The sequence below is a fragment of the Setaria viridis genome, chromosome 9, assembly GCF_005286985.2.
Source record: "Setaria viridis chromosome 9, Setaria_viridis_v4.0, whole genome shotgun sequence".
NCBI lineage: Eukaryota > Viridiplantae > Streptophyta > Magnoliopsida > Poales > Poaceae > Setaria > Setaria viridis.
In genome coordinates this window covers 45412915-45440407 of record NC_048271.2, presented here as the reverse complement: position 1 = coordinate 45440407, position 27493 = coordinate 45412915, and the positions used below count along the sequence as shown (strand labels likewise).

General features: G+C 45.1%; 7 protein-coding genes across 9 annotated transcripts; 4 read left to right on the top strand and 3 right to left on the bottom strand.

Moving 5' to 3' along the window:
* Positions 1-6939: 6939 nt before the first annotated feature.
* LOC117835899 (uncharacterized) lies at positions 6940-8964 on the top strand. Its single transcript, XM_034715224.2, has 3 exons — positions 6940-7784; positions 7899-8003; positions 8296-8964. The coding sequence occupies exons 1-3, from the start codon at positions 7741-7743 to the stop codon at positions 8798-8800; spliced, it is 654 nt and encodes a 217-aa protein (XP_034571115.1). The 5' UTR covers positions 6940-7740; the 3' UTR covers positions 8801-8964.
* Positions 8965-10865: 1901 nt separating this feature from the next.
* LOC117838765 (octanoyltransferase LIP2, mitochondrial) lies at positions 10866-12021 on the bottom strand. Its single transcript, XM_034718917.1, has one exon. The coding sequence runs from the start codon at positions 11925-11927 to the stop codon at positions 11190-11192; it is 738 nt and encodes a 245-aa protein (XP_034574808.1). The 5' UTR covers positions 11928-12021; the 3' UTR covers positions 10866-11189.
* On the top strand, positions 12004-14254 carry LOC117838766 (tRNA-specific adenosine deaminase TAD2). 2 transcript variants are annotated; one of them, XR_004636721.2, is made up of 8 exons: positions 12004-12275; positions 12365-12402; positions 12508-12574; positions 12682-12841; positions 12942-13041; positions 13296-13399; positions 13803-13896; positions 13992-14254. XR_004636721.2 is itself a non-coding variant. In XM_034718918.2 (7 exons), the coding sequence occupies exons 1-7, from the start codon at positions 12234-12236 to the stop codon at positions 13841-13843; spliced, it is 552 nt and encodes a 183-aa protein (XP_034574809.1). In that variant the 5' UTR covers positions 12013-12233; the 3' UTR covers positions 13844-14254. The 2 variants fall into 2 exon arrangements, 1 of the variants encoding a protein (XP_034574809.1); XM_034718918.2 differs by having other exon boundaries at positions 12013-12275; positions 13803-14254.
* Positions 14255-14454: 200 nt separating this feature from the next.
* On the bottom strand, positions 14455-19334 carry LOC117838764 (uncharacterized). The gene is made up of 5 exons (XM_034718916.2): positions 19014-19334; positions 18234-18593; positions 15739-17686; positions 15240-15446; positions 14455-14957 (listed from the first exon to the last, which is right to left on the bottom strand). Exons 2-5 carry the CDS (start codon positions 18563-18565, stop codon positions 14622-14624), a joined length of 2823 nt encoding a protein of 940 aa, XP_034574807.1. The 5' UTR covers positions 18566-18593; positions 19014-19334; the 3' UTR covers positions 14455-14621.
* Positions 19335-19589: 255 nt separating this feature from the next.
* Positions 19590-20581, bottom strand: LOC117838767 (uncharacterized). The gene is made up of 2 exons (XM_034718919.2): positions 20423-20581; positions 19590-20195 (listed from the first exon to the last, which is right to left on the bottom strand). Exon 2 carries the CDS (start codon positions 20171-20173, stop codon positions 19850-19852), a length of 324 nt encoding a protein of 107 aa, XP_034574810.1. The 5' UTR covers positions 20174-20195; positions 20423-20581; the 3' UTR covers positions 19590-19849.
* A 1338-nt stretch (positions 20582-21919) lies between these two features.
* On the top strand, positions 21920-24501 carry LOC117838228 (14 kDa zinc-binding protein). Its single transcript, XM_034718177.2, has 5 exons — positions 21920-22081; positions 22741-22798; positions 23771-23860; positions 24026-24143; positions 24228-24501. Exons 1-5 carry the CDS (start codon positions 22026-22028, stop codon positions 24293-24295), a joined length of 390 nt encoding a protein of 129 aa, XP_034574068.1. The 5' UTR covers positions 21920-22025; the 3' UTR covers positions 24296-24501.
* Positions 24502-24642: 141 nt separating this feature from the next.
* On the top strand, positions 24643-27493 carry LOC117838226 (uncharacterized). 2 transcript variants are annotated; one of them, XM_034718173.2, is made up of 9 exons: positions 24643-24970; positions 25139-25314; positions 25393-25491; positions 25603-25659; positions 25759-25839; positions 26481-26515; positions 26630-26719; positions 26826-26982; positions 27275-27493. In XM_034718173.2, exons 1-9 carry the CDS (start codon positions 24835-24837, stop codon positions 27395-27397), a joined length of 954 nt encoding a protein of 317 aa, XP_034574064.1. In that variant the 5' UTR covers positions 24643-24834; the 3' UTR covers positions 27398-27493. The 2 variants fall into 2 exon arrangements, with proteins under 2 accessions (XP_034574064.1, XP_034574063.1); XM_034718172.2 differs by having other exon boundaries at positions 25387-25491.

The following is a 27493-nucleotide window of genomic DNA, read 5'->3' as shown; positions in this document are numbered from 1 at the left end:
CATCACGTCTAAAAAAAAATTGGGCTGGACCAAGGAGACGATTAGCTTGCACCTTGAACCATGGAGCAGTAGAGCGGGCAGCGTACTTCAACCTTGGTCTCTGCCGCTCTACAAGATCTTGACCAATAACATCCACGAATAGACAATATTGGATTGGTGAGAAGGGGTAAAAAAAAGTTTTTGATTTTGTCCCCAATAGAATTAAATTCATGGGAAAAGAGAATAAAATTGCATTGCAACCCCACAAAATCGCCAAGCGAATCGACCATAGTGGCAGGTAGAATACCTCGAAGGTAGACAGTGATATGGTTGCTTTGCAGTAGATGATGATACAGAAGTCGACCCAGGAAGCTCGCCACCTATGCCCCATAGACCACACAGCCAACACTATGTGGCACCCGTGCCCATGTGAAAACAAGTGAGCATCATGCTTCATTGCACACTACGCTAGAGCGTCAAGTCATTACCTTGATGTATGCGGTCGTTCCGTATAATGCAAACCTTTTGTAATTAGAATATAGACAAAGCGGGTCTAATCACAAATTGCTATTTGCAAAAGTCATTTTAAATACTTATTACATCACGGTCGTAATACTACAAATCACAAGTAATCTTCTTCAGTTAACAAAAAATTCATTGCTTCTAATGATAGACCAACACAGACAACTAATGACTAAACACGTAACTGTGTGCCCCTTGCTAGAAAATTAGTAAAGGAAAATTAAAATAAGCCTCCAACATCTAAAAATTACCATTCTATGATTTAGAAGGAGAAAAAAAAACTTAATACCATAGTGTTAATAAAGCTCTCTCCAGGCTAGAAATTACCACATTAATCAAAAAGAGAAAATTATCTATATTGTAACATTGGATGTTATGATCATCCGATGGTCAGCCTATACCCAACCAAAAGGTATGCCAAATAAAATTAACGAAAAATAAAAATCAGAAATTAAGAAAAAAGTAATTGATCCCCAAAATTCTCAAGTGAGGAGTAAATTCCTTAATAACTCTAGGTACTGGACGTTGTGGAAACACCACAACGATTGTTTTCAAGAATGCTAACTTGTAGTTCGAATTATGGGTTATATATATCCAACATTGTCATGATATAGTTTTCCAACTAAATCAACCTTGCTTCACCGGAGTGAAAGTCGGGTTGGGCTCGAGCCGGGCTAAGAAAATCCAAAAATATTTCAGGCCAAAAAATCGCGCCCACGCCGGCACACGAGAGACATCTGGCTGGCCACCTACCATTGTTCATGTGAAAAATAATTGAAATATTATAATCGGGTCGGGCTGAGCGGGTCCATATTCTTCTCGGGTTAGCAGAATCAACACCATGCCTGGCCCTATTAGAGCCGCAGGCTGGGCTTAGACTAGCAAGGCTCGGGCCGAGCCTCATTTGCTAGGGTCTAATCTTTATTTAGGGTAACCGGTAATGATAGTGGAGTGGAAGGTTCATCTCGGCAACAACGCACCACGTCTTAAAATATATAAATGAATATTTCATTTAAATTAGAACTCATAATAATTGGAATTTATGTGATAATGGTCCCCTCTTTTCAGAAATTTAACATAATGGACCATCATCTTTTTTTTCACTGATCAATATAGTAATATCAAACAAAACTTCAATTTTAGTTTAGATTAAGGATATGAATAAAAGATGAGGAACATCAAATTTGTACGAATGCAATATTTCACCGCAACCTCACCGTGAATCATTAAGACTATGCATATGCCACCGTCATGACATGGCATGGATTCCTTGCAGACTTATGGCTACACACTTATGCTATGACATGTTTGTGCCACGTATCATAAATATTTTATCTTAGAACACGAATTATTCTCCTTAAGTATATAATTTTGTTGCACATAACATGCTGAAGTTTCATTGCTTTAAAACAAATTGTGTAGTATATAATGCTTATATCTCCTCTAGAATTTTTTTTCTTTGTTGAGATGATTTTTTATCTGTTAATTTGACTTTCTTCTCTTTAGTTATTGTTATGTCTTTCTTGAACAAATAAGAAATGTAGGAGACATATTAGATTGCCTAAATGCATTTTACACGAACTAAAAATATTCTTAAATTCCAAACAAATGATGGTGATATAAACGTATCCAAGCAAGTCTAGCCAACTTGCTAGTTGTGATTATCATATCATATGACCTCGCTGTTTGACAGATCTGGGCATGCTCCTAGTAGATATTATAATTAGCGTGTGCTGATGGTGACTAGATGCAGGGCGCTTTCACCAGAAGCAAAGCATTTATACCAGCTGCATGATAATTTTTTCTCAACCACCAGAGGTCCGGAGCTAGTTAACGAGAAATGTTGTTAAGCAATCAATTTCGGGGCTCTTTACGGCAGCACTATTCTGGATTCTGGTAGCGGACACGCACGTCAAAGAAAGAGAGTCGAATTGTTCGTTTATTAAGATTGGGAATAATATGCCATCACCCCTCGAGGCCTCAAGGCACAACACAACGTCCTTTTCCTCCTTTACATTTTGTCCTTTTACCCCCGTTTTTTAATGCCCCAATGGATCCCAATAGCAAAGAATCCAAGGACGTTGACGAGCTGACAGCATCGATTCGATTCCATGTGTAAGCGCAAGAATGTTCCCCCCATCACATCGTTGGCACGAGATGTTTTATTCATATTATTCCTTGATGCTTCAACCATTCTTTTGTTCCTCCTTTGCGATGAATTCTCGCTTCTTTCTGGAGGATCGGATCGGATCTCTCGCATGCGCACTCAAAGAAGAATCCGGACGATCTTGTCAACAAGCGAACGAGGACACGAGGTAACATGGCTGCACGTGTATGAGTTTGGTGTACCTGAGCGTCGTTAGGGCTGCTGACTCACTGTACAAAGTCGTGCGCTCGTGCTACTCTCATGTCTCGGCTAGAACTACTCATGATTGATGAATGTCTCAGCTAGAACTAGTGTGCCGCAACAGTAGCTGCAAACAACCGGTTCGTCTCTCTGTCCACCAGCCAGGAAGGAGGCAAAAACAGGGCCAAGCCGAGCGCGTGCTACTGACAGTTTCCCGGCAAGCAAGGAAACAGCCCACGTCCGAATGACTCTGGTTCCCCCTCCGCCACGCGCCCCCTCCCCCCCCCCGGGTTGTCTGCGGCCCGTTGTTCGAGCGCGCGCGTCGTCGTTTGTGCGAGGAAGGCCCTCGGAGGGCGCGGGCCGTGGCCTAGTTTCTCGGCGCCAGCTGCAGCACACTGCTCGGTCAATAGTGTTGTAACTGGGCCTAGATGCATTACAGGGTGGGCTATCCATCTACCTTTTTTTTCTCGCTTTGATTGTTTTCGGACTTCGACATTTCCCCTGCAACTGAACAAACATATCAAACTCTGAAAAATGAACAAACCTAACTGCAGCTCGCGTGTCCCCTTCGCGAAAACCTCATATATCACACAAAAGAGGTTTGTGCACGTGTATTGCACCAATTCTTTTCCTTTGAAGCAGAAATAAGTAAAAAAAAAGACGGCAAAGATTATTTGGAAGCTGAATTGGTGTGTGTGTGTGTGTGTTTTTCCACGTGATCATATAAAAGCAGTCTTATAAATGAAAGACGCAAAAGAAATCACACAAACAAAAAAAGAATGCTCAGGTACTTTTCTTTACACATGCAAAAACTGCAAAAGATCAGGAACTAATTCCTGCCTTCTAAACTGGGCTTGCAAAGTTTATATAGCAATTGTTTGATTGAAGTTGTACTCTGTAAACATACCTCCCGTCGTTCTGCAGCATCTGAGGAGAATCATTCATTTCCAGGTAAGAAGCGAGCTGGTAATCTCCAGACGTGGTGACGACTCGAGACTTTGACAGGTACATACACAGCTGCAAGCACTTCGCGCTGGTCACGTAATTATCTGTATCTAATCCGCTGAACTGCGGAAGCCATTCTCCTCGCGCTCTAGCACTTTCCGGCCGGCCGCGTGGCAAACCGGCATCTATGGGCGCCAACAGGAAGATCACAGCGGTATCTCCGTGTCCCATACCAAGTTCAAGACTGCTCCAGGAAACATTCAAGGCTGCTGCCCATTTGGAGCTCTGACCAAGCGACGGCCCTCTTTTTTTTCCAAAAAAAATATTTGATTTGCGAAAAACCTAACTAGACCGCTGCAAATTTGGACTGGGAACACATCTTTTCTGGTGCAGAGAACGAAAGAAAGATGCGCGTCTTAGTTTTGTGCTCTCGTCTTCATGCATCTCATCGTGTCTTGTCTTTTTCTAAGACGGTGATTTTTTTGTCGCTGGGCGATGGGCCGTGCTAAGCTAAGACTGCACCTAATAAAACAGGGTCAATTTCTTAAAGGCCGTCGACGGTCGACCTGACTCGATCGCCCGGTTTGCGCCACCTCGATACCTACTGTAGTGTGTCGTTTATTCTGACCGCAACACAAGCGGGCGAGGTCAGTTTTAACAAAGACTAATGAATCAAAAGGTGCTTTTCAGATAAGCAAAGACTCAACCAATGGTGACGACGCGACATAGTATACATGTTTATCATCATGCCATATGAAAAATTTGGTCACGGCTCTAACAAGAAAATGGCCATTTCCCAAAGGCTACTCTTTGAACAGCTTGGCGCTATCGTTTACATCCAAACTTGGCCGTCTGCTTCGTGGTTTGACGTTTGGCCGTAGCTCGTGCCGGCACGGCAGGCACAGTTTTTTCCACGAGTATCATTACCCGCACGCATACAAGGCACCAAACTTATTATTGTTATATCTTTTTGACAATACTAGTACTTAACTTATGATTATTATATTTCAGCTGGAGATAAGTACAGTAAAATGGCATGATATTCCAAGCTTTTCTTTAGTTATTAAGCGATTCCAATGTTAGGTTCGTGTTCCTCTCATGCCAGCGTAACTTTTTTAATCCCTACTAGTACTTGACTTCATCTTCCGTCCTGCTTCCTCCATTCCAAATTATGGCCCCGTTTTCTTCCACTGACTTATTTAGCACCCGTCACGTCGAATGTTTAGATACTAATTAGGAATATTAAACGTAGACTATTTACAAAACCCATTACATAAGTCGAGGCTAAACGGCGAGACGAATCTATTAAGCCTAATTAGTCCATGATTTGACAATGTGTTGCTACAGTAAACATTTACTAATGATGGATTAATTAGACTTAATTAGGTTTAATAGATTCGTCTCGTCGTTTAGCCTCCACTTATGTAATGAGTTTTGTAAATAGTCTACGTTTAATACTCCTAATTAGTATCTAAACATTCGATGTGACACGTGCTAAAAATAAGTCACCGGAAGAAAACGCCCCCTATAAATCATTCCAACTTTCTTGGTGAGTCAAAATATTTTATATCTGATCAAAATTATAGAGAAGATTACAAAAATTTATGACACCGAATAGATATACTATAAAAATATATTAATGAAAAATCTAATAGTACCTATTATTGTTAATACTTTATATAAATTTGGTCAAACTCTCCGAGACCTAACCATTTCCGAGTTCATGGGGAACTCGTCAGTTTGATTTGATTATGAGAATTTTGGTGAGATGGTTTTGCGTGTGGAACGGGGCACGCGCCTGCCACTGCATGTCACGTACTCAGCCGGATGGGGTGACACACGTAGGCAGCAGGCCACAAACTTCGCGCTTTTTCTATCCCGGGGTCTCTTGGCCCCCAGTTGTTAATCGTGTAGTTCATTGTGGCCACACTTGTATGCTTCTTTTTCTCCCGTTTTATCAGGGACCGCCGCGGCATAGTTTAGTCCATAAACCAACTGCATTAGAGCGGCGCGTATATTTTATACCTGCAAGTCAATGAATAAGCCAAGATCTGGATTGCTGCAGCTGCTGAATGCATTGCATCGCATGCAACCCCACTTGGGCCACTTCCCCCGCTCTCTCTCTCTCTCTCTCCCCCCTCCCCACCAACCGGCCAATCAGGAGGCGATACCCGTCACCTTTCTAGAAGGGCCCGTTATAAAATGGGCTAGCGTGTCCCAGTCTTCCTCTATCGTTTTTTATTTCGGGATAGACTGGTGTTCAACTTCAAAGTAGTATTTGTATAGATACATTTATATATAGTAAATCTCAAGGGGAGGTGAAGGGAAGAGAAGATTAGGACTAACTGCTCTCTGCTCCGGATAATAATCAAATGCGGACTTGTCTAATCTAACCCCAGCGGCTTGTGCTGTGAGCGCGGGGTAGTAGAAAGTCAGACCTCTCTGCCCCTGCTAAGCGGAGTCTTATTCAGTGATGAGCTGCAATAAACAAAGTCATCTGGTGCCTGTTAGCCTGTCCCCTCCCATTTTCTTCTCTGACTTCGCTGGCCCCGGTGCTAGGGTTTCATGTGCGTCCGTCCTTGCATCCATCTACTCCACCCATCAGCTCTGAATTGATTATCTCCGTGGCCGTCATTTTCACCGCACAGAATAACAGATGGTGCATTCCACTCGACATTTCTTCCGGCTCTCTTCTTTTAGAGGTTCTTCCACCTCTTTTACTGCTTCCGCGTCTCTGCATTCCTTTTTACCGCGTCATGGAAGCCACTCGACTGACGCATCTAACAGCCAGATCAACCACTAGCCCTGGGCTTAACGTCGCCTTGATGCACGGCGGCGCGGCCAATTGGGTCCGGCTGCCTCCCAACTGCAGGATTAGGCAGGCGCTTAAACTAAGCGGGCTTAATGGTCCGGTGACCGGGCGCCCGCCCGGCTATCCAATCGGCGGTGGCCGGGGTTAGTTTTAACTAAGACCCAGTGGGGGCGGGTAACATCAGAGCTGAGCTCACGTCCATCACCCGGGGTCCTAAAAAAAACTCGGCGGAAAGCAGGCAAAGCAGAGAGAGATTCCTTCCCGCCCCAACTTGGCCCCGCGGCATGTGCAGGTCTTTTTAAAAAACCCCCCGGCGAGCGGCGATCCTCTCCCTTCTCTTCCATCGGGACGCGACGCGGTAGGTATCAGCAGAGAGAGAGAGAGAGAGAGAGAGACTACTGGGGGCAGCAGTGCCAGTCTACCACTCGCCCTCCTTCCCAAGCAACGAGACGATTCCTCTGGCCTCCGCCAGGGAAAGGCATCAATCAGGGTCAAGTTTCCCTCCCTTTTTCTTTTCTTTTTCTTTTGTTTATCATGTGTCACCACCCCAACTTCCATTTCGGAAACAAGATTTTGAACCGGTCCGGCCGGAAAAAAGATATAAATATACAAATAGCCCGAGTTCCGATCAGCTGGAGGGCTTATTTTTGTAGCCCAAGTTGCGAGATCGATGAAGGGCAATAAACAAAGGCGCGTGACACATCATCCGAGGCCACTTGTAGGCCGCTGCGGCTCCGGCAGTGCTGCGTTGGGGGCTCAGGAGAAGGCGCAAGGAAATTTCTCAGGTCGCACCCCCCCCTCCCCGTCGGTGCGCGGGGGCACGTGACAGCGATACGCCCGGAGGCCAAGATAATCTTTGCATCGTTCTTGGTCTCGGTTTCGGGGAGTTTTATATGGCCGCGAGGGCTCAATTATTATGGAGTTCTCTCTCTCTCTCTATCTCTCTCTCTCTCTGATGTGTTGTTAAGCTGCGGAGCTAAAAAGGGGTGCTCGTCAGCTACCCTGGTGTGGCTGGTCAAGTACGCTTCCGAATTAAAAGCGCTCTGGCCTGCCTGCTCTCCCTCCCCGGCCGGCCGCGTCCTCTCCGCCCGCCCTCCCCGCATTTCTCGATTCCTTCTTCCACCGGAAACAAACAATGTCTCCGGCGCCGAGCTCGCATCAGTCGCAGATGAATTCGAGGTAAGCTGCCGCTTGGGTTTCCGTTTCTCTGGGTGATCTTTTGCTCTTTCCGTGGTTCAATTCGCCTGATTTGCGTTTCCTTTTTGTTTGTGGGGGGAAATGAAATCTTGGCAGGAAGGAGAAGCGCATGAGGAAGGTGGACACCTTCGCGCCGCACAACGATGGACACCAATGGAGGAAGTACGGCGAGAAGAAGATCAACAACACCAACTTCCCCAGGTCCGGACGGGATGAACATCCCTCAATCTTCTTGTTTGCTTTCGTCCTCGTTTCTTCTTGAAAAAAAAAATCCTGCATCTGCGTGTGCTCTGAGAAATCTACCCCGACCGGCAAAGAATCCACCTTTATTAGCCAACCTTCTTTGACTTTTGCTCACATTCACCGCATCCGGACCGGCCAACCGTAATATACAGTTAAATTTCAAGAAATGTTTGAAGCCAAAAGAAAAGCTGGATCTTTTCGTGTTCATCTCACTCACAAGTTCTTGATTTCCTCCCAACGTTTACTGCAGGTACTACTACAGATGCACCTACAAGGACAACATGAACTGCCCGGCGACGAAGCAGGTGCAGCAGAAGGACCACAGCGACCCGCCATTGTACGCGGTCACCTACTACAACGAGCACTCGTGCAACAGCGCCTTCCTCCCGCTCTCCCCCTCCGAGTTCCAGCTCCAGACCTCCTCGGGAAAGGCCGTCTCCATCTGCTTCGACTCGTCGTCCGGGCCGGCGGCGCAAGAACCGCCGTCCGCGGCGGCGGCGGCGGCCACCAATGCCAGCGGCGGCTCGCCCTCCTCCAGCGCCGCGGCGCGGCGAGGCACGCCCCCGGAGATCAGCAACCCACCCGTGCTGCGGCGCTCGGAGACGTACCCGTGGGGCGCGGGCGCCGTGGAGCAGAAGCCGGCGTCCTGCAGCACCGAGTGCCACGACGCGTTCGCGGCTAGCGCCGGCGCGGTGCCGGAGGAGGTGGTAGATGCAGGCAGATTTGGGTCCATCAGGTTCTTCCATTTTTTGTAAATTGATCAGTGGAAGGCAATTGATTTTACTCCAAGAAACTAATATGATACAGATGTCTTTTTTCCTTTTGTTCCTTTACGTGCCGCAGAGTACTAGAGATTCGCATGTTACTTTTGTTTCCTTGGTTCAAAAAATTCGAAATACCACTGCTAATTTAAATGCAAGAGCTCATTTCTGCAAGCTGCGCCACAGTTGTGTTGTGGTAACTAACGTATATTCAGGTCTTATTTGCATAGAGTGAAAAAAAATAATTCCTGCTCCCAGCGAAAAATTGAAGTGCGATTACAATCTGAACACACAAGGTGAAAAAGGGAGCCGAATTAGACAAAGACGCAGCATGGCCACAAAACAATTCTTTTTTGCATAGATGATGATGCAAGGTTTCTGTATGTATAAAAAGACATGCAAAGGCCAACCCATGAAGAAGAATATGACCATGGACGAGGACGAGCAGTCGAGCACAATCTGATCTTCCTCCAAGCCACATTTTGTGCGATCTGCGTCTGTAGTAGGCTAGTAGCACGAATGAGGTTACAAAAATATTGTGACCGCTCAATAATTTACCATGACAGGCAGGGCCATCAGTAACAGGACTCCCAGTTGCAGGAGAGAAGACAATGAAGAAATTACAAGCACAGCGTCCCCTTACATTAGTTGGAAAGAAAAAAGATGGTGCAAATATACACATGAGTTACATTCCTCGAGTTCTTGAGGCAGGTTCTGTCGAACACAGCTTAGGCTTTACAAACCTATATTTTTTAATTAAGGAAATTATCCGGTCCTACGACCACAGATAAATACATTCGACCAATAAATTCGGCCACCTAATCCGCAGGTACATGAGTACTTAGACTTCACGCTTCAACACGAGGATCAAAGAAAATAAGAAAGCAAATCACTGAAAAAAGAAAGAAAAAAGACTAAGTTTTAAACTTCTCTATGCTTTTGCTTCGACCTAGCTATAGGCATTATGCAGCAACTAATCCCCCCATCTATCATTTTCTTAGAAACTTTAGAAGTTAGGATGATCCTGCTCGACAGCCAACTGTTTCCTGTCACATAGAAACAGCACTTAGTCAATATCACACTGACATTACACTGAAACCGCCATCCCTTCAAGCTGAACGGGCACTGCCATCCAAGAACTTCAAAACGGTACCTCAAGAAGAAAACAACGTCAAGACGCCGCTGCCACCCGAACCTGCTTCGGTTCTTCGGTTTTCACCTGGAAAAAATCCCTAGGTCAAGTTCCCCACCACAACGCCTTCAACAAGAAGCACGATGCATCATGACACCGTCGTCACTAGCACTAGTCAAGACCGGTCATGACTTTCACCTGCGGACCTCAATATCCTCACAACCACCAAACTGGTGGCTGCTGCCAAAGCCGATCGCCCGCCGTCCGCCGCCAGCAGATGAAATAGGAAAAGGGATATGAGATGAAATGAAACGCAAAAGGTTTGCATGTTCAGAGTCTGAAGTCACCGCGGCATCAACAAATTGCTGACTCCATCCGATCTCTAATAACCTTTGTTCTCGCTTCCTCCAGGCGTATTTTACGGCCTTTTCATTTCATTTCTTTTTCTTTATTTATCCCAAGTTAATTTTTCTTTGGGCTAGGCAAAGAGCTGTGGGCCCCAGCCCACTGATCAGCCCAACGAAGCCCACAGTTAGGAGAGCCCAGTCACCCTAGAATAAGCAGCCGTTAGTCAGTCTATCTTCAGATGTTTTTTATGCAGGAATGACGGTGCTGGTCAAGTCGATGGAAATTCTTGTGAAGTTGCATTGGATTGTCAGAGACGCTAGCCAAATTTAAGCACTTTAATCAACAGTTGCTCCTAAGAGAGCTAGGAATGTCAGACTTTGAAGTTGTTTTTTCCAAGCATTCCAGTGTAGCAATGTTTTCCAAACTCATTTGTTAAACGAATACCAAATGGAAACGGCAATGGAGGCACTTGGCGCCACCGAAGGCTTAGCTAGTTAGTTGACTTAGGGGCTCAAGAATCATGAGGGAAGATAGAATGATGCATCATCTATATTCGGAGAACTGAAGAAAATCACAGCATCAACAAATGCTAATTGCATTCAATATCCACTGACTAATCAGCGCTTAGATGCAAACCATCCAAATTCCATAAACAACAGCTGAAAGACAAATGTAAAAGTGTTACTGCTGCCCTATCAGAAGTACAGACAGAATTGTGCCTAATTCAATGAAGCAATGTACAAGCTGTGTCTGGCTGCAGATGTGCAGAATTGCAGCTCTGCCTCCTACCTTCTGTATCTCTATCATACATATGCTAGTGAAGTGCCATGAACACAATCAGATGAAAAATATTCCAAAAATTGATTACAAGACATCCTGAAGATGCAGAGATTGAACCGCGCGTCAGGATCGTGTTGCTGCAGCTGCACCAATCATGTCTCCAGACTCAGAGTCGTCTTTGAATTCCACATCGGTGAAACCCAAAGTTCTCGCCAAGCACCGCACAAGCTGGTCATGGATGACCTCGTCGGCCGGGAGCTCCACTCCGTCCCCCACCTCCCGCCGCAGCGACGTGACCTCTTTGCCGGCGATGCCGCATGGCACGATGTGGTCGAAGTACCCGAGATCGGGGTCGATGTTGAACGCCAGCCCGTGCCACGTGAACCCGGACGAGATCCTGACCCCGATGGCGCCGATCTTGCGGTCCCCGACCCACACGCCGGTCTCCCCGGGGTCGCCGGGCCGCGCGGACACGCCGTGGAGCGCCGCCACCTGGATCATCGCGGACTCGAGCCCCTCGACGTACCTCCGCGCGCCGAGCCCCAGGGCGCGGAGCGAGAGGATAGGGTACAGCACGGCCTGCCGCGGGCCGTGGAAGGTGACGTCGCCGCCCCGTTCCGTGCGGTGGAGCTCGGCGCCCAGGGCACGCAGCTCGGCCTCCGAGGCGAGCAGGTTGCGCTCGGCCTTCTCGTGCCGCTTGCCGAGGGTGTAGGTCGGCGGGTGCTGCAGCGAAAGCACGAGGTCGCCGACGCGGCCGCCCTTGCGGTCCGCGACGAGACGCTCCTGGAGCTGGAGGGCGTCTCCGTACCTGACCACCCCGACCCTCCACGCCTCCAGGACTCTCCGCGCGCCACCGCTCATCTTCCTCGCCGTCGGTGGGAAGGGGTGAGACGGAGATAGGCGCCGGCTGGGGGAGAAAGAGAGGACTGAGGAGGGACAAGGAGTGATGGGCCACGGCCCACGGCCCACGGGCTGAAAGAAGCCGAAGAGTCTCCTCCCCTGAAGACCCCCCAGTTGACCGGTTGAACTCAACCCACACCCACCCGAATCAAGCCGGTGGCGCCGCCGCATCGCTGGCTGTGCGCTCCCCCGCCGATTTCCGGGCCGCTTCCCTGAGCTTGCTCCGATTGGATTGGCAATCCGGTTCCTCGCTCGCCGGTTGGAAGGATGGCGGCGGCAGTGGCCTTTATGGAGCGGGCGCTCGAGCAGGTACGGCTGCTATCCCTGCTCGTCTTGCAACTGGAGCACGCGTATGATTTTACCTCCGGTGCTTAGCCTCGGCTGATTGATTTGTGTAGGCGAAGTTCGCGCTGGATAACCTCGAGGTCCCTGTAGGGTACGCGTTCGTTTCGTTTCATCCGTCGTAGTCGTTTCCTAATTCCTTGTGTGCTAACTGCATGGTTGTGTCCTTGTTAATTACTTGGTACCTCGCTGATGCTAGATGTGTGATTGTTGAGGATGGGAAGTTGATTTCTTCTGGTAGCAACAGGACGAATGCCACTCGAAATGTACGTTTGCTCTTCTCATTTTTGCTGGAGCCTGGAGATGTCTGCTTTAAAGGTGTTTCTGTGTTCTTTTGCCTATGGCATTACCTTGTGATTGTTCGTACTGCTAGGCTACCAGACACGCTGAGATGGAAGCCATTGATGTTCTGCTTCAGGAGTGGCAGAGGATGGGTTTTGACCAGGCGCAGGTTGCGGAGAAATTTGCAGGATGCGACCTTTTTGTCACGTGTGAACCCTGTATAATGTGTGCAACGGCATTGTCGATACTTGGTATGAATTCATAAGTGTTTTAATCGTATATCTTATCCTGTATAAGCTACTTCGTAGTATAAGAGTTATGTTTTTAGTTTGTTTCAATTTCTTTGGTTAGGAATAAGAGAAGTATACTTTGGTTGCGCCAACGACAAATTTGGAGGGTGCGGATCAATCATGTCGCTGCACAAGGGCTCTACTTCAGATGATTTGTCAGGGTAAGCAGAAGGCAACATGGAATAACATGCTCGAAAAGCTTTATATGCATGGAACAACATGCTTGAAAAGCTACATATACTCATGAGAGCATGATAATTCTGTGCTCTCATTTTTGCTGGTATTTCAGTGTGCCGCGTGCAGTGTCACGTTTAATGCAAGATGAACTTGCTTGATCTTTCGATTTTCGTACTTGTGATGCATGGTTTTATGGCACCAACAAAGTGTATGGCCAACATCGTGTTTGTTTTGCTAGGAGCCAACCCCCTAAACCAAAAGGTTTCAAATGCACTGGAGGGATCATGGCTGAAGAGGCAGTGGCACTTTTTAGGTGTTTCTATGAGCAGGGAAACCCGAATGGTATGTTCTTTTGCATGTACCTATTATACGATGTTTTCTAGAATTATTGTTGTGCATAGACTTCTCATGCGGGTCCTAAGTTAAAATATCTGTGTTGCTTAATTTAGATTCTGCCCAGTTTGGCCTCATGATTTTTGCTGGCCTTGTTACACAATTAGTATGATTCATTTTCTTAAGCACCTCATGATCATGCAGAGAATTGAGCGCCATATATTGGTGTTATTGTGTTAAAAAGTAGATATAGAAACTTTTCTGATGCCACATAGAAAGCATGGTTAGCCTCTCCATCATTTTGTATATTTGATGAGTCTCCATTTCATGTTGGCATAAAACAAAAAAAATTCTTTTCATGTCATTTAACCTTCAATATTATGATAATTTTTCTCCTGTCTGCGTGTTTCAGCGCCAAGGCCTCACAGACCAGTACGAATACCTCAACAGTGACTGGTTTGTTTAGCTGGACTACAAGCATAACGCGGAGGATCTGAGGAGCGCAGGCATACAGACCTTGACTGTAAAATTAGTTTAGGGTTCATCACGTAGTTTACTGTTCAGCTTGTCTGTTATTACTAATGGATACCATCTTTTGTAGTCTGAAAGAGCACCCACATTTGTTGATTGCTGACACCCTGCAAAGTTTGGCACTTCAGAAAAGATTTTTATGACAGAAGAGTTTATTGGTCTATCCAAAATCCAGCATCATGCAGCAAGAGATCGTGTGATCATTTGTAACCTTGAAAGAAATATTTCAATGTGATGTATGTACAAGACACAATGCCATGCTGTTCACTTGATTCGTTAAACAGCATGCTTTTCTTTTTGTGGAAAATGGCTGAGATACAATTTTATGCTTAATCCTTTGATAGTTGTGCAACTTGAGAGCAGAACCTAAAGTTTGATTCCAGTTGCTTACACCACCTTGAACCATTTCAAGATTTGCGCTACTCTTCCAGGAGCATGGAATCAGTAGTTGCCCTTTGTACTGGTTCCAGAAAGCTTCATGCATCCTCTGGGTTGTCCTTGCACGCAACGGAGCAGTACCATGAGACCAAGGGTGGAAGATATGTAGAATTGTATTGGCTAAACTCACCTTATAAGCTGTGGTTCAGCGTTCACAAGCATATGAACTCTATGTAAAGAGTGATAAATGCTACTATCTTTGTACAAAAAGGGAAATAACATCTATTTCAAAATCAAGTCCTGCTCTTTATTCTGCGCAAATTTACTCCATGCCGAATTGCTTCATTGACTGAGGGCTGCAGATGATGTCAAATGGCTTGTCAATACTGTCCTGTAATATTGAAATCTCACCCTCCCGAAGCAGTATCTCGCTTTCCTTAAGCAATATATCCTCATTAAGCGATGTAATCTTCTGCTTCAACGAAGCAACTTCATTTTGCAAGCCATTGACAGTTCTTCTCAGCTGTTCCGATTCCTGCCATGAGACATCCCTTTCATCGTTTACTGTTTTGAGCATGCACCGAAGAGCAGTTAGCTCCTTAGCGGATTCCTGATAATCCTGCTCGATCTGGCTAATTGTCCCATCTTTCTTCCAAACCTGCAATGTGCAAAGTCAAAACCAAAGATGACATCGGAATCATGGGCGGGCGTACGATATTAACAGAACCAAGTTGAAGAATATAGATAGCAACATTTGACTATCCACCTTTAGAAGGATAATTAATGAAGATAGAAACAACATATGTCAGGAATTTTTTAGATGATATTTAGTTGAAGACCTAGTCAGAATGACAAATAGTGCGCACGGTGACACGACCTAAAACCCATTTGACAAGGGAGAAATATTGTTTAAAAAATGCTTTTCAGGGGGCAGGATGACCTGAACTTCCAAATGCTTGGACTTGTGTGTAAGGCAACGTAGTTCATCTTGAACTCTCTGGATCTCATTTTGCAATACATCTTGGATCCTATGTGAAGCTGCTAGATCTGACTGCAATTGCTCAATGTGTAGTTCCTTGGACAGTAGCTTCTCCTTTAGTACTCTACTGATCATAGCTTCTTCTCTTAGCTTAATTTCAATGCAATCCTGCATAAGAAAATACAAAAACGTGAATTGTTTTAGCTTCTTATGATGGCTTAAGTTGCCCAAGTTATAATTTTGTCTCAACAACTTAGCTCCATGCTCAGAAAATGTCTTTTCATATTGTACAAAAGAAACACCGACACACAGGATTAGCTTATTACAATATGACTTGCAAGAAAATGTTATCATATTCTCCAAATGAAAGTCATAATACCACTAACAACATCTAAAGAGATTAAGATACCAAGACTAAGATATTATTTTTAAACATAAGAAACTCAAATATAGGTCGTACCCAGGATAACTTTTCTTGTCCCAGAAGACAATCTCCAGCACTTTGTCTAGTCTCTTCTTTGTTTTGCTTCTCCATCAACAGAGATTTGATTGTATGCAGACTCTGTTTTACATTCTCAATTCCTCCTTTCATGCTCTGGTACTTTAGAGTGTGCTCAATGTCTACTAATGCATGAACATCATTGATGTTCTCCCTACTCTTTGATTTGATCAATTCCAACAACTTGGCACAAAGTTGGCTAGCATCATCAAGTAATGATAAAGCTTGTGTCTGCAAACTGTCCACTCTAGCATGAAGCTCCTGGTCAAGACGAATTGTGGGAAAAATTGCTCCATCTTCACTCCTTTGTAGACGATTTAAAATCCCTACATTCTCTTGCCTAAGAGACTCCATCTCAAGGGTACAGGACTGAATTTCTTTTCTCAGATTTTGCTCAACCCCGGTAAGTCTGTTAAGTTCCATTTGCATCCTGTTTGTTATATCACTATTTCCAGCAGCTCTCTTTTCTAATTCAGTGCTGAATCCTTGTCTTAGGCCAGTTATTGTTTTCTCCTGTTCGTTAGATGCTCTTTGTAATCTTGCAATAATTTTGCGTGACACCTTATTGCCCTCCTCTTTGTCTCTTAAAAATTCTCGGACTTTGTCCCTTTCCTCCGTAGCTTGAGCAAGGTTATCATGCGATTCTACTAAGGACTTGTGAAGATTGTCACAGTCATCTTTTATTTTCTGTAACTCATTGTCCAGATGCTTGTTTTGCAGCTCTAGACTTTTAATCCTACTAGTAGCATCAACTTTGTACGATTCAAGCGAAGTAATTTCTCTCTGAAATGACACATTCTGCTCTGCAAGCTCTCTTACCCTTTCCCTTAGTCTTTGTTCTTCAGATTGAAATCTCTCCAGTTTGACTGACCAATCATTTGACCTTCTATCTAATTCCCTCTCCAAGGTACTTTGTATGTCGATCTTCTCCTTTTCCAGCCTTCTAGTTCTAGTTTGTAATTCTAACTTGGATCTCTTATATTCTTCTCTGGATGCAAATCTTTCAGTAAGACGTGCCTTAATCTGAGAAGATAATTCAGATGCCAACCTTTTTCTATCTTCAGTGAGATCCTGAATGAGTTGCAACATTTCAGTTGAATCCAACCTCTTGTCCCTGAGTGTTTTAAACTTACTGTTTTCTACTGGAGGAACCATAAAGCATGCATCAACTTCTTTAGCTCTTTGAAGCAACTTTTCGTCAGTGTCTTGTTCCAAGCTGAAACCATGAACACCATGAGACTCCTCATGGCAACTAACATCAGTGGCAAAATATCTTGAGGTAGCACTGGCAACATGATCCGTTGAAGTGCTGTAGAAGAATGGAGACGGAGGCCGTACATCTTGCAAGTCCTCATAGATATCTTCCACAGCAGTCATAGTTTGTGATCTGGACTCTTCAAAATGTGAAAGCCTCTCAGAAGATACTTTAAAATGTCTTGCATCATGGCTACCTCCATTACACATAGATGCAACCTTGCGGGTGCTGTTGGTCCCCTCAGCAAGTTGGGAGTGCCAGGCATCATCAATATCAATGTTGGAGGGGCTTTCAATAATCTCTTTACACAATTTTGGTGAAGATGGAGCTGTAGAATGTGGCCGTGGTGGCCGTCCCTGTCCCAAATAAGGAGCTGTAGATCGGATGGGGAATTTCTGGTTGTGTTCATTTAGTCTGGTAACCTCTTGCTCAGCATCAATGTACAGATCTAGCGCCTCATTCTTATTCAATAAATTGGTAAACCTAGCAGACCTGGATTTTAATGCAACAGGAGAACTAACAGGAGAGTGTCCTTTTGAGCATGACAGGCATCTTGAATGAGATGAGTCCGTTTCATGGAATCCATGTGAATTTGGCACCTTTGTTGTGTATTCTCTTCTGCTGGGGTGTTTTTCTGGAGACCATGTGTAGCACCTGCAGATAATGACCTTTGTTAGTAATATTTTCAGGCATGCCAAATAGAATATCATCCATGTAAGGTGCTCCGGCTATTATCATAATAGTGAGTCTCGAAGAAGATTTTCTAACAATAATGTTATAGAACACATAAATTAAATTAAAAGAACAAGTTGAATGTTGCTGCAAATTATGTCCACAACAAAGAAAAGAAGATGTAGAGCGTTAGTTATGAACTTAAAGTGAATAAATTTCATGAAGAGCATGTCTGCTAGATGTTAGTAACTTGAATTAGCAATAATTGTAGATACACAAGATGCATATGCACTACAAACCGATAGCTCTGCTACAGTGCGATGATAATGTCACCAAATTCAGTTGACATAACAAATATAAGTTGCAAACAAATGGCCAAACAGCTACAGAAAAACAGTAAATGGTGTTTTATCTCTTTTTTTCTTTTTCTTTTTTTTATTTTTGTTTCCAAGAGCATCCATTTCCACAATAGTGAAGTTCCAATATTTGAACTGCTAGTATAGCTGAAATGTGAACTTTAGTTACTTACTCCACTTCACCGAAATGACCAGGCGCATCAGAATCATTGGACATAGAACACGGAATATCACGTGAGTAACTCATCATCCGTTCATCCAAGGAACGATCAATGACCGATGATGAAAATGAAAAGGACCGCCTGAGCTGTGGATGGGACGATTCCTCATTCCTGGATGCACGGTGCCGGCTTCTTGATCGGAATGACCGTGCACCAGGAGATCGGGAAGCGCTGCTGGTGCCACCTTCATCGACTTTGTTCTCGTTCATGGCATCATTTGCCGGTGCTGCTTTGCCATTCCCAGCACTGCTTGTGAACGAGCGGAATGGGAAGAATCTTCTCATATTCCAGGCCCAGGATGAATAACACTCTCTGTTGCACGGAGAAAATAATACTGTTTCAGCATAAAACAACAACCATAACTGAAGAAACTGAAAAGGTGGACTTGCTCAAGATTAAAGCACGGAATTGATGAGTGTTGGGGGGTTTAGTTGAACTCTCAAATTTTCGAAAATATTTCGCGCCTGAACTTGAATCCCGGGTCCAGTGGCATCAACTTAGAAAGATCTTGGGCACCCTGAAGAACTAGAGCCTCATCCGACCGGACCAGAACGATGGCCGGAAGAATTAGACGTTTAGATCGCTATTGCTACTCCACTGAGCAGCAAATAAATTCCGTGCAAACTAATGGTGATAGAAAGATTTGCATTCCCTTTCTCATTGCGGTTGAAATATCTCCGGAAACAAAATCCCCTCTAAGAAAAATCATCCAAGCGAGTTAGGTCTCCTTACCAACAGAAGAAATGAATCCCAGGTGGCCAGGTTCGGCTGGTGCTCCGCTCCGCCTCGATCCAGCACCAGTGGAGGGGACAGGGAGTTGGGGGTGGCGGAGGAGGAGGACGAGGAGGGCGAGGGAAGAGTTCCGTCTAGCTGGATTGCCTTGCTGGCTTGCTCTTTGTTGCGGCCGGACCGCCGGAGGAATGGATGGAGGCGGATTCGGCGGCGAGGGGGATGCTTTGAGTTTCGGTGCTGGGCCGTGCCTCGTTTGCTGTTTTACTAGACCGGGCCGACGGCGATGGATAGACCCAAAGCCCAATATAATTAAATTTGTTCACAATTCTTGAAAGAAAACTTTTTACTTTTCATATTTTATTTTTTTCATGTACACTTATGAACACCTTTGAGTGAGTAGACCGACTAATTCTATATTTTGGCACATACTTTGAGTTTGCATGCAGGAAAATTACACGAGTACGTGCTATGGTCCATTAACTTTTAACAAATGTACTGTGTAGGAGTACATATACATCTCCTTCGGAACCTTTTTAACAAACGCCGATCAGATACCATGCAGGCAAAAGCTCAGAGTAAAAGAAGCGCTACGTCTCTTTTCAAAAGATCAAAAGACACAGGAAAATTTCTATTCACACGTCATTTGCCGTGCCGAGCACAGCAGCAGTGCAGCACTTCATTATTGCAGCAAAGAAAAAAAAATTCACACCAAAGTCTCGAAATGACACGAAAAGAAGACGTCGGCGCGCAGGGGGAGCGCCGTGCGATAGTACGACGCCCCCAAACCTGCAAACGCCGCAGCCGCCGCCGCAGCAGCAGCGCAGGCCGCAGGAGCCTCACGAGGACTTGTCCGCCTCATCGGCGTCGGGCGCCGTTTCCTGTTCCTCGTCGTGCTTGGCGACGGCCTGTGGCGCGGCGGTGGCAGCGCCGAGGTTGGAGGCGGCGTGGCGGTGGTGCTTGCAGCGGAAGGAGCCCGGGTGCGTGGTGGGCGCGCACACGCAGGAGGCCCTGCCGCCCCCGCCGTAGGCGCCGTAGCCGGCGAGCGAGTCGTTGGACCACGACTTGCGCATGCCCCGCAGCCTGGGCGCCGCCGGGTGCCCGTACCGGTACGCCCGCCTCTCGCTGTCCGTCATCACCGGGCTGCTGTCGCCGCCGTCCATCGCTTGTGTATCTCCCTGGGCGCTGGCGATCGAAGTTCACAGAGCGCATGAGCAACAATTTCAGCAAAAAAAAAGAAAAAGAAAAGGCGCGAGGCATGCTCGTGCACCGAGACATGAGAGTTGAGTTGCTAGTAACGTGATTCTTCCTTACACCAAGGAAATAGCAAACACGAGCTCTGCTCTGAATTTCTCATGGCACTTGGACAAGAGGAGGGATAAACGTAAAAGATGCCAATGTGATGCTCGTACCTTAGGTCTGCAGTTTCGAGCACAGCTGCACAGGGGCGGGGAAGGTGGAGACTTTGGCTTTCCGCTGAACTCTTTGGAACCTGGGCGGAGATGCAAGAGAGGCCGGTTTTAATAGGCGCGGAGAGACGCGCGGCAGGCACGTCGGCCCAGTGGGTGTCGACTCGTCGAACACGGAGAATAAAGAAAACGCCACTTCAACTCAACCCGGTCGTCGCGTTGTCGTTGGACCAGGCCAATATTGTTTTCATTTTGCAGTCAGCATTGGAGACACGTGTTCGTAGGCTAAGGAAACCTCACCATGACAGCGGCGATGATGCCAGAAACGCCAGATGCTTAGCGTATGCTGTCCTGGTGGTTAACGTATCCGAGATTCAGAGCACTAGCCCATCAAGGACATGTATTCTGGCAGCCTCTCGGTACAGAACTACAGATCATGGTAGTATTATACTTGTACAAACTCCACCTACTAACAACCCGGACGATAGATAACCAGTAGCGTTAACATCAGCTAACCTCCTGTGAATCTTGCTCTTGCAGTCTTTGCTATGCAAACCAGGGCAAAAAAAAAAAAAAGGCAGAGGGCAACCAACCACACCGCAGGCGCGACTTGTTGGCCAACTTCATGGCGGCTTCCGATACCACTGACCACTGAAAGTCCTTGCGAAACGCATAATCAAATGGGTATTCCAAGATCACCTGGGTGGTCTCCAATAATGCGGTCAGAGAAGGTAGGAGAGAAGCTACTGCCGGTGCCGGCGATTGATGACCTGTGCTGCAAACACACCGGTCTTTCAGCTGTGGTTCTCGCCTGCATTTGCTTTGCTGCGTACTTCTATACTATCCAGCCACGGTTTTGGTACCTGGTAAACTGATTTGCTGCGTTCGTATTTCCTCCGTCCCAAATTACTATTTGTTTTAACTTTTTTAGATACATATCTAGATGCATAGCAAAAACTATGTATCTAGTATGTAGCAAAAACTATATATCTAGAAAAATCAAAACGAATAATAATTTGGGATGGAGGGAGTACTTGGTAGTCCAAATTTCGGCCAAAGAAGAGGCATCCGAATGCTATCCGTCTGTAGATTCTTGTAGATTCAGTAGATTCTTGTTTTATGGTTGTGCGTCCTGCAATCTGAACCGCGGTTCATGCATCGGATCCTGGCTCCTGCAAAGGAAACTCGCATACGAACTTGGAATGAACTCGCCATTACAAAGTACTAGAGTACTTAAGGAAGAAAGAAGCCAATGTCAAGCGCAGTGATAGTACGCTGTACAAATCAGTGGATTTCGTGTCTGCTGGTATGATTTCAATCGCGTGACACATTGGCACTCGGTTTTTACGCTAACCGAGGGCGAACACGGCTCCGCTGCGGTTCTCTCTTCTGCACGGGTCAGCGTAATCCATGTGTTGACGAAAGATGGCCAAATGACGCACCTGCTCCGCAACTGCAACCGTGAGAAAGCTTCGAAGAAGGGTAGAACGGTAAATTGACAGAGAAAGCGAGGGTTTCTTCGGGTTCTTTCGGGGCGGGGGGCTTTATCCAGGAACACTTCCGGCGGCGACCACTTGGTGCCCGGGGAGGCGATCGATCCGTCACCATGTCGTCGGAGAAGGAGGCGGCGCTCGCCGCCGTGCCCAACGACAGCCCCACCATGTGAGCCCCTGCCCTCCTTTTCACTCTCGCGAATACGCAAGAGAAGTGCTCTTCTTTTGTAGTAAGAAGGGGAAATTTTGGTCCGATTGCAAGCTATTCGACGGCCCCGTTAGTTTTGGAGCCCCTGCTCTTTCTCCGCGCTTTTGTTCCAAGAACTCAACTGATTTTTAGATACCGAAGTATTTCGGTGGTGACTGCTTCATCTGTCACTCGAGACTTAGTTGATTGCTGATTTGGAATTTTGGATAGTTTAAATCTCAAATGTCGTGAGTTCTCTCTCCAGTTTCGAATAAGTTGGGGCCCGTAGATTTAGTCTCCGTGAACGGGATTTGATTTGGTCCAGAGCTAGTCTAACGTATAATGAATTAAAGTATAATGATAGATATGTCTTTGAATTATGTGAGGCCAGTTGTTTCTCTCTAGGAACATTAACCTGCTGAATTGATCAGGCTTTTCTTAAGAACTAAATTGGTGCAAAAAAGGAAATGTCGAGTTCATTGAGATACGTTGCGTCCAATTGAAACCAGTTGCTTTGCAGTAGCAAATTTGAACCCTTGCTAACAAAAATCTAGAGAATGCAATGAAAGGGTCGAATATTTAAACACATTGCTGAGCAAAGGTTTTTGAGTATTACTTTCTGAATCTTTTTGCGTCTGCAGATTTGACAAGATCATCAAAAAGGAAATACCATCTACTGTGGTTTATGAAGATGAGAAGGTATTCTGTGGTATTTCTTTTCTCTATTTTCAATTAGATTGAAAGCACTGCGATAATTCTGTTGCCTGCTTTTATTGAATACGTGCTTATGTTTAGGACAAGGTAGTACGGAAATTACTGTACTGATATCTGATAAGCATGTGATGTTTGCAATTGTGAGAAGGTTACTAGTGTTAAAATGCTGTACATGCCCATGTGTTGAATTTATATGCTCGAAAATATAGTTATTGTCTATGAATGTAGCCAAGAAATTAGAGATGTAATTGGGCTAGCCCGCAAACCAGCATATAGGCTTAAGTAAGTGGGTTGCCGGCTAGCCACTTGCATCCCTACAAACAATCCCTTTTAACTTGCGATATGATGCAGTAAGAATATTCTATTATTAGGAGGACTATGCACATATGCTTTAGAAAATTTGATGATTGCATTTTGTTAATGAACTAGAGCACTAGGTAACTGATAGGTCCTTGCTACTCTGAACTCATTAAGCAGCATTATCTCATTGTTGTTTGAATCTTTCAGCTGCTTCTGAAACTTTGGAGCTTTAACTCTTTCAAAATAGAAATCATGCTATGTAAGGAAAAGCTGTGATTATTATATTTACATGTTGTTTAGTTCTGTGGGCTTTGTCACTTCTATAGAAATTAATTTATTTGGATGAGAACAAGCAACAGGGTTCACAGTAGCCATGCATTTGCACAGCATATGGATGTTTAATGGTGGCTCAATATGTCAGTTGTCATATTAGCTAGTATATGTAATGAAATTGGTCTGTGGATTATTTTAAGGGGTCTTACAGTGGTAGGGGAATCAGCATTCCATTTTTTTTAAGCAACTACTGTACAGTGAATTACTAAATTACAAGTTTCGAGTGAACCGAGTGTTCAGTTGAATTCTGCTCTTTCTCTTTTGCTCAAGATTGTAAATTACTTGTTTGTAATATCTGAACTGCATATGATGTTTTGGTTACAGGTCTTGGCTTTCAGAGACATAAACCCTCAAGCCCCAACACACATCCTAATCATTCCCAAAGTCAAGGATGGATTAACTGGCCTTTCGAAGGTAGAGTTTACTATTTATCAGTTATCTGCTTTCCGTTAATTTAAGCCAACCTTTTTAAAACCAGATCGTACTATGCGATGTACATTACTCCACTTTCCTAAAATTTGTAATCTTAAAAAGTCAAAAGAAATGCCCCTTATCTGTGCCCATCTCCCCACTTCCCAGGCAGAAGAGAGGCATGTTGAGATACTTGGCTATCTCCTCTATGTTGCCAAAGTAATTGCGAAGCAGGAAGGACTCGAAGATGGCTACCGTGTTGTCATCAATGATGGCCCTAAAGGATGTATGTGCAACTGACTGTATGTCCTTGAAACAGCTCTCTGTTTGACCATTCCCCCCATTAACCGCCCAGTGCCTTCAATTGCAGGTCAATCTGTTTACCACATCCACGTTCATCTCCTTGGAGGCAGGCAGATGAACTGGCCCGCAGGCTAAAGAATCTCTTGCTGATCAGTCCCCGCAGGCTAATGATATGGCAAGGATTGACGTTTCGTCTCTATGGAATAATTCCTGTAATCCCCATAAGATTTAGCGTGTTGAACTTTCGCTGTATTTGTGGAATTACTGGAACCATCCTGCTGTGATTTATGGACAGGAAACTTGGATGTTGGAATCATGGATTGGCCTGCCCTTGTTGATCAGCTCGTTGAGATTGTCTTTGCCCTTGATGATCTGCGCTCAGTGCTATCGTTTCGCTACTTTTCTTTGTTCTGTAGCCTTCATTGGCTTAATTGTATGCACATGGCACGGATGGTGTGGGACGGAACGAAAGCAGAGTTCTGTCTACTGGGCCACTTGGGCCAGAACGCTAGCCTGAGGCCCGGCCCGAAGGGAAGATATTTATTCAGTTTTGCGACGGCTTCCGGAGTTTTGGATTGTGGCGAGAGAAGGACGGCCTCAGCCTCGCCTCCCTGCTCTTCTTCCTTCGCCCAGGATCGAACACCACCAGCGAGTCACAGTAGCTTGAAACCGCCATGGCCATGGGGCTCCCAGGCCTCCGCTGCTGCCACCTTCCCGCGCGCGGCTCGCTCCCTCCCCTCGGCCCCGCCCTCCCACGCAGGCCCCTCCCGCGGACCTCGGCTCTCCGCTACTCCTCCCTCCAAGCCCAAGGTAATTTGTTCATCCACCACTGCTCCTTAATTTACTCCTTTCTGGTCTTCTGGATGTGTTCTTACCTCGCTTGTGCCGGAGAAACGAATGCCGAGCGATTGGCACCCAGAACGTCTCCATGTCGTGGCTCTGTTTGTTGGTACTGATCCTGTAACCTGCTACCGACAGCTGGGGACAGTATTGGGGAGGAGGTCCTGCGCATGTTTCTTGAGGAGAGGCAGCTGCACGGCGATTTCGTCACGAAAATCTCTGACATGGTCTGGAGGAGGAATGGCGCAAATGTTGATGCGGTAGAGGCGACCGCGGTCCAAGGGAACGCTGCGGATGTTGCTCAGCCTGAAGATGTAAGCTCAACTAATCAGGATGTCTGTTCTTCTACTTTAACGAAGAGTAACTGGCACAGATTTGGGATGTAGGTCCAGGAAGATGTTGCGGATGAGGGAGTGTTGAGATTAGCGGCAACCAGGGATTGGGTGTCCGGTGAAAGCAGCCTGCCTGTGAGCAAGAGGCGTTCTGCTAAGGTCTGACATCCTTTGATATGGCGATTGATGTTCATTATTTTTGGATCGTGAGAATGTTATTGCGGTAACAGCTGATGGAGAAATGGGAAATGATTTTGCAAATGATGACAGGATAGGCAGAATGAGAGTGACAAAAGGAAGGAACTTAACCTTTTGAAATATGAAGCTGTATGGTTCCTTTTCCCAGCATTGTATTTTTAATCTTCTATGCATTGCTTAAAAAGGTAATTACATACCCATCTACTGATGCCCATGAATTTCTTGCAGCTCAAGGATGAATTGTTGCTCTTGACCACAGGAATTGGAGCTGCATGTAGTTTATACTGTCTCCTGGTCTTTTCTCTCAAGGTAGATCAAGATTTTAAACCATGTGGTTGATATATATAAGAAAAGAAGCAAGTAAAGTAACTATAGTCTATATGCTATAAGTAAATGCTTCTGTGCCTGATTTATGCATAAAGAAACTAATTGTTATGATTAACCCAAAAACAACAACTCGGTTTATGACGACATATTGTAGCTTGAATATGTTTCGCCGCAACTACCAACTGGGTTATATGGGCAATTAGGCATCACACAGTTTGCCATTTACGTATTCTGGACCTTGTGCCATATTCATGTTAGTCTTTGGACCATGAACTCAGCCAATATAAGGGGATGCAGCAAACAAACAAATTGACATGTATAACTTTTCTCATGTATCAATGGTTTTTTTTTAATTATTTGTGAATGGTCTCAGCATTTAATATCCGTCCAGCCACCTAGCTAAGTCCGGCTCTGAACCCTCCTGTGAATTCCGTGGCTGCCAAAAGCCTATTTGAATGAAACCAAGAGGGGGTATGTATCCCACACTGACCATAAACAAAATACTTCTGACTCTGCCATCAGCTAGAAATGATTTTGTCAATAAATGGAAAATAATTTAACTGTACCTAAATGTTGGTATTGAGTAATTGATGTGACTGAACCTTGATCTTCTTATTGAACAGACTGCTGTCAGTTATGCTTTTGGGGTTGGTTTCAGGTAAGCATACCATGCCCTTCACAGCTTCAGGAGGTGTTTTATTCTCATAATATCTGAGGAAGTTTCAACAAGTTTTCCAACTATTCTGAAACTAGCCATTCTTATGTTGAACAGTTGCTTGTATCTTCAACTTCTGTGTCAGCACACAGATAACCTGTCAAAGGAAGATATTCCAGAAGTTTTTCTAAAGAAGAAAGTGAAAAAGTAGGTTCCAAGATTCAGACATGCTGTCAGCGGCAGCCTGTACCCCATTACTTGGTTCCTCACATTCTGATTGTTTAAATAACCATCCTATTTGTGCAAATGCTAGAATCGGCATTACAAGTGAAGATTTGAAGAATACGATAGAGAAGACATTGGGTGGTGCTGGAGTAGCTCTTTCATCCCCAAGGCTTGTGATTCCTGCTGTGATTTTTGGATTGTCAGCTTTATCAGATCATTTCCAAAATAGCTTTTTCAGTTTTGAGGTGAGTGCACCAGTCTGCTATTGTGCTAGATTTCATTTAGTTGGCAGACCATGCCAGATATATCTTAGCCTTGAGTACACACATATGTCAGTACCTGTTTTCTCCTGTTAATAATATGTTTATTGCTCCCTCCGTTTAAATATACGACATTTAGGACAAACTAAAACATCACATATTTGAAAATTGTAGGGATTATATAGCAAGGACTATTATCTTGAATTCCTTAGTCCTCGTCCAAACTCTAGAATTTCTTCCACAAACTTATTCTGAATGACTAGCTCTCTTTATGCAGGTTCTTCCAGGGATGATGGGTTTTCTCGCATACAAGGCTGCAGCTTTGGTTCAAGTTTACCGAGATAACGAGGACCTCCGATTGATACTTCCTGAAGAAGATGCTGGTAGTGACAACGCTTAAGGCGTGCAAGTTAGAGATTATGTTAACCTAGTTGTTGATAAATACAGATCGGTGTACCAAATCATACTTAAGTTGGAATGAAATTTTTCACATCAA

Excerpts from the sequence above, each read along its gene's own strand:
- LOC117838228 (XM_034718177.2), top strand. The coding sequence starts at position 22,026 with ATGTCGTCGGAGAAGGAGGCGGCGCTCGCCGCCGTGCCCAACGACAGC. Across the intron at positions 22,799-23,770 it reads TGGTTTATGAAGATGAGAAG|GTCTTGGCTTTCAGAGACAT; the intron begins GTATTCTGTGGT and ends TTTTGGTTACAG. Across the intron at positions 23,861-24,025 it reads GATTAACTGGCCTTTCGAAG|GCAGAAGAGAGGCATGTTGA; the intron begins GTAGAGTTTACT and ends CCCACTTCCCAG.
- LOC117838226 (XM_034718172.2), top strand. The coding sequence starts at position 24,835 with ATGGCCATGGGGCTCCCAGGCCTCCGCTGCTGCCACCTTCCCGCGCGC. Across the intron at positions 25,492-25,602 it reads GCAAGAGGCGTTCTGCTAAG|GATAGGCAGAATGAGAGTGA; the intron begins GTCTGACATCCT and ends AAATGATGACAG. Across the intron at positions 25,660-25,758 it reads ACCTTTTGAAATATGAAGCT|CTCAAGGATGAATTGTTGCT; the intron begins GTATGGTTCCTT and ends AATTTCTTGCAG.
- LOC117838766 (XM_034718918.2), top strand. The coding sequence starts at position 12,234 with ATGGCGGCGGCAGTGGCCTTTATGGAGCGGGCGCTCGAGCAG. Across the intron at positions 12,276-12,364 it reads TGGAGCGGGCGCTCGAGCAG|GCGAAGTTCGCGCTGGATAA; the intron begins GTACGGCTGCTA and ends TGATTTGTGTAG. Across the intron at positions 12,575-12,681 it reads GGACGAATGCCACTCGAAAT|GCTACCAGACACGCTGAGAT; the intron begins GTACGTTTGCTC and ends TCGTACTGCTAG.
- LOC117838767 (XM_034718919.2), bottom strand. The coding sequence starts at position 20,173 with ATGGACGGCGGCGACAGCAGCCCGGTGATGACGGACAGCGAGAGGCGG.
- LOC117835899 (XM_034715224.2), top strand. The coding sequence starts at position 7,741 with ATGTCTCCGGCGCCGAGCTCGCATCAGTCGCAGATGAATTCGAG. Across the intron at positions 7,785-7,898 it reads CAGTCGCAGATGAATTCGAG|GAAGGAGAAGCGCATGAGGA; the intron begins GTAAGCTGCCGC and ends AAATCTTGGCAG. Across the intron at positions 8,004-8,295 it reads AACAACACCAACTTCCCCAG|GTACTACTACAGATGCACCT; the intron begins GTCCGGACGGGA and ends CGTTTACTGCAG.
- LOC117838764 (XM_034718916.2), bottom strand. The coding sequence starts at position 18,565 with ATGAGAAGATTCTTCCCATTCCGCTCGTTCACAAGCAGTGCTGGGAAT. Across the intron at positions 15,447-15,738 it reads GACAAGAAAAGTTATCCTGG|GATTGCATTGAAATTAAGCT; the intron begins GTACGACCTATA and ends TTTCTTATGCAG. Across the intron at positions 14,958-15,239 it reads CCAAGCATTTGGAAGTTCAG|GTTTGGAAGAAAGATGGGAC; the intron begins GTCATCCTGCCC and ends TGCACATTGCAG.
- LOC117838765 (XM_034718917.1), bottom strand. The coding sequence starts at position 11,927 with ATGAGCGGTGGCGCGCGGAGAGTCCTGGAGGCGTGGAGGGTCGGGGTG.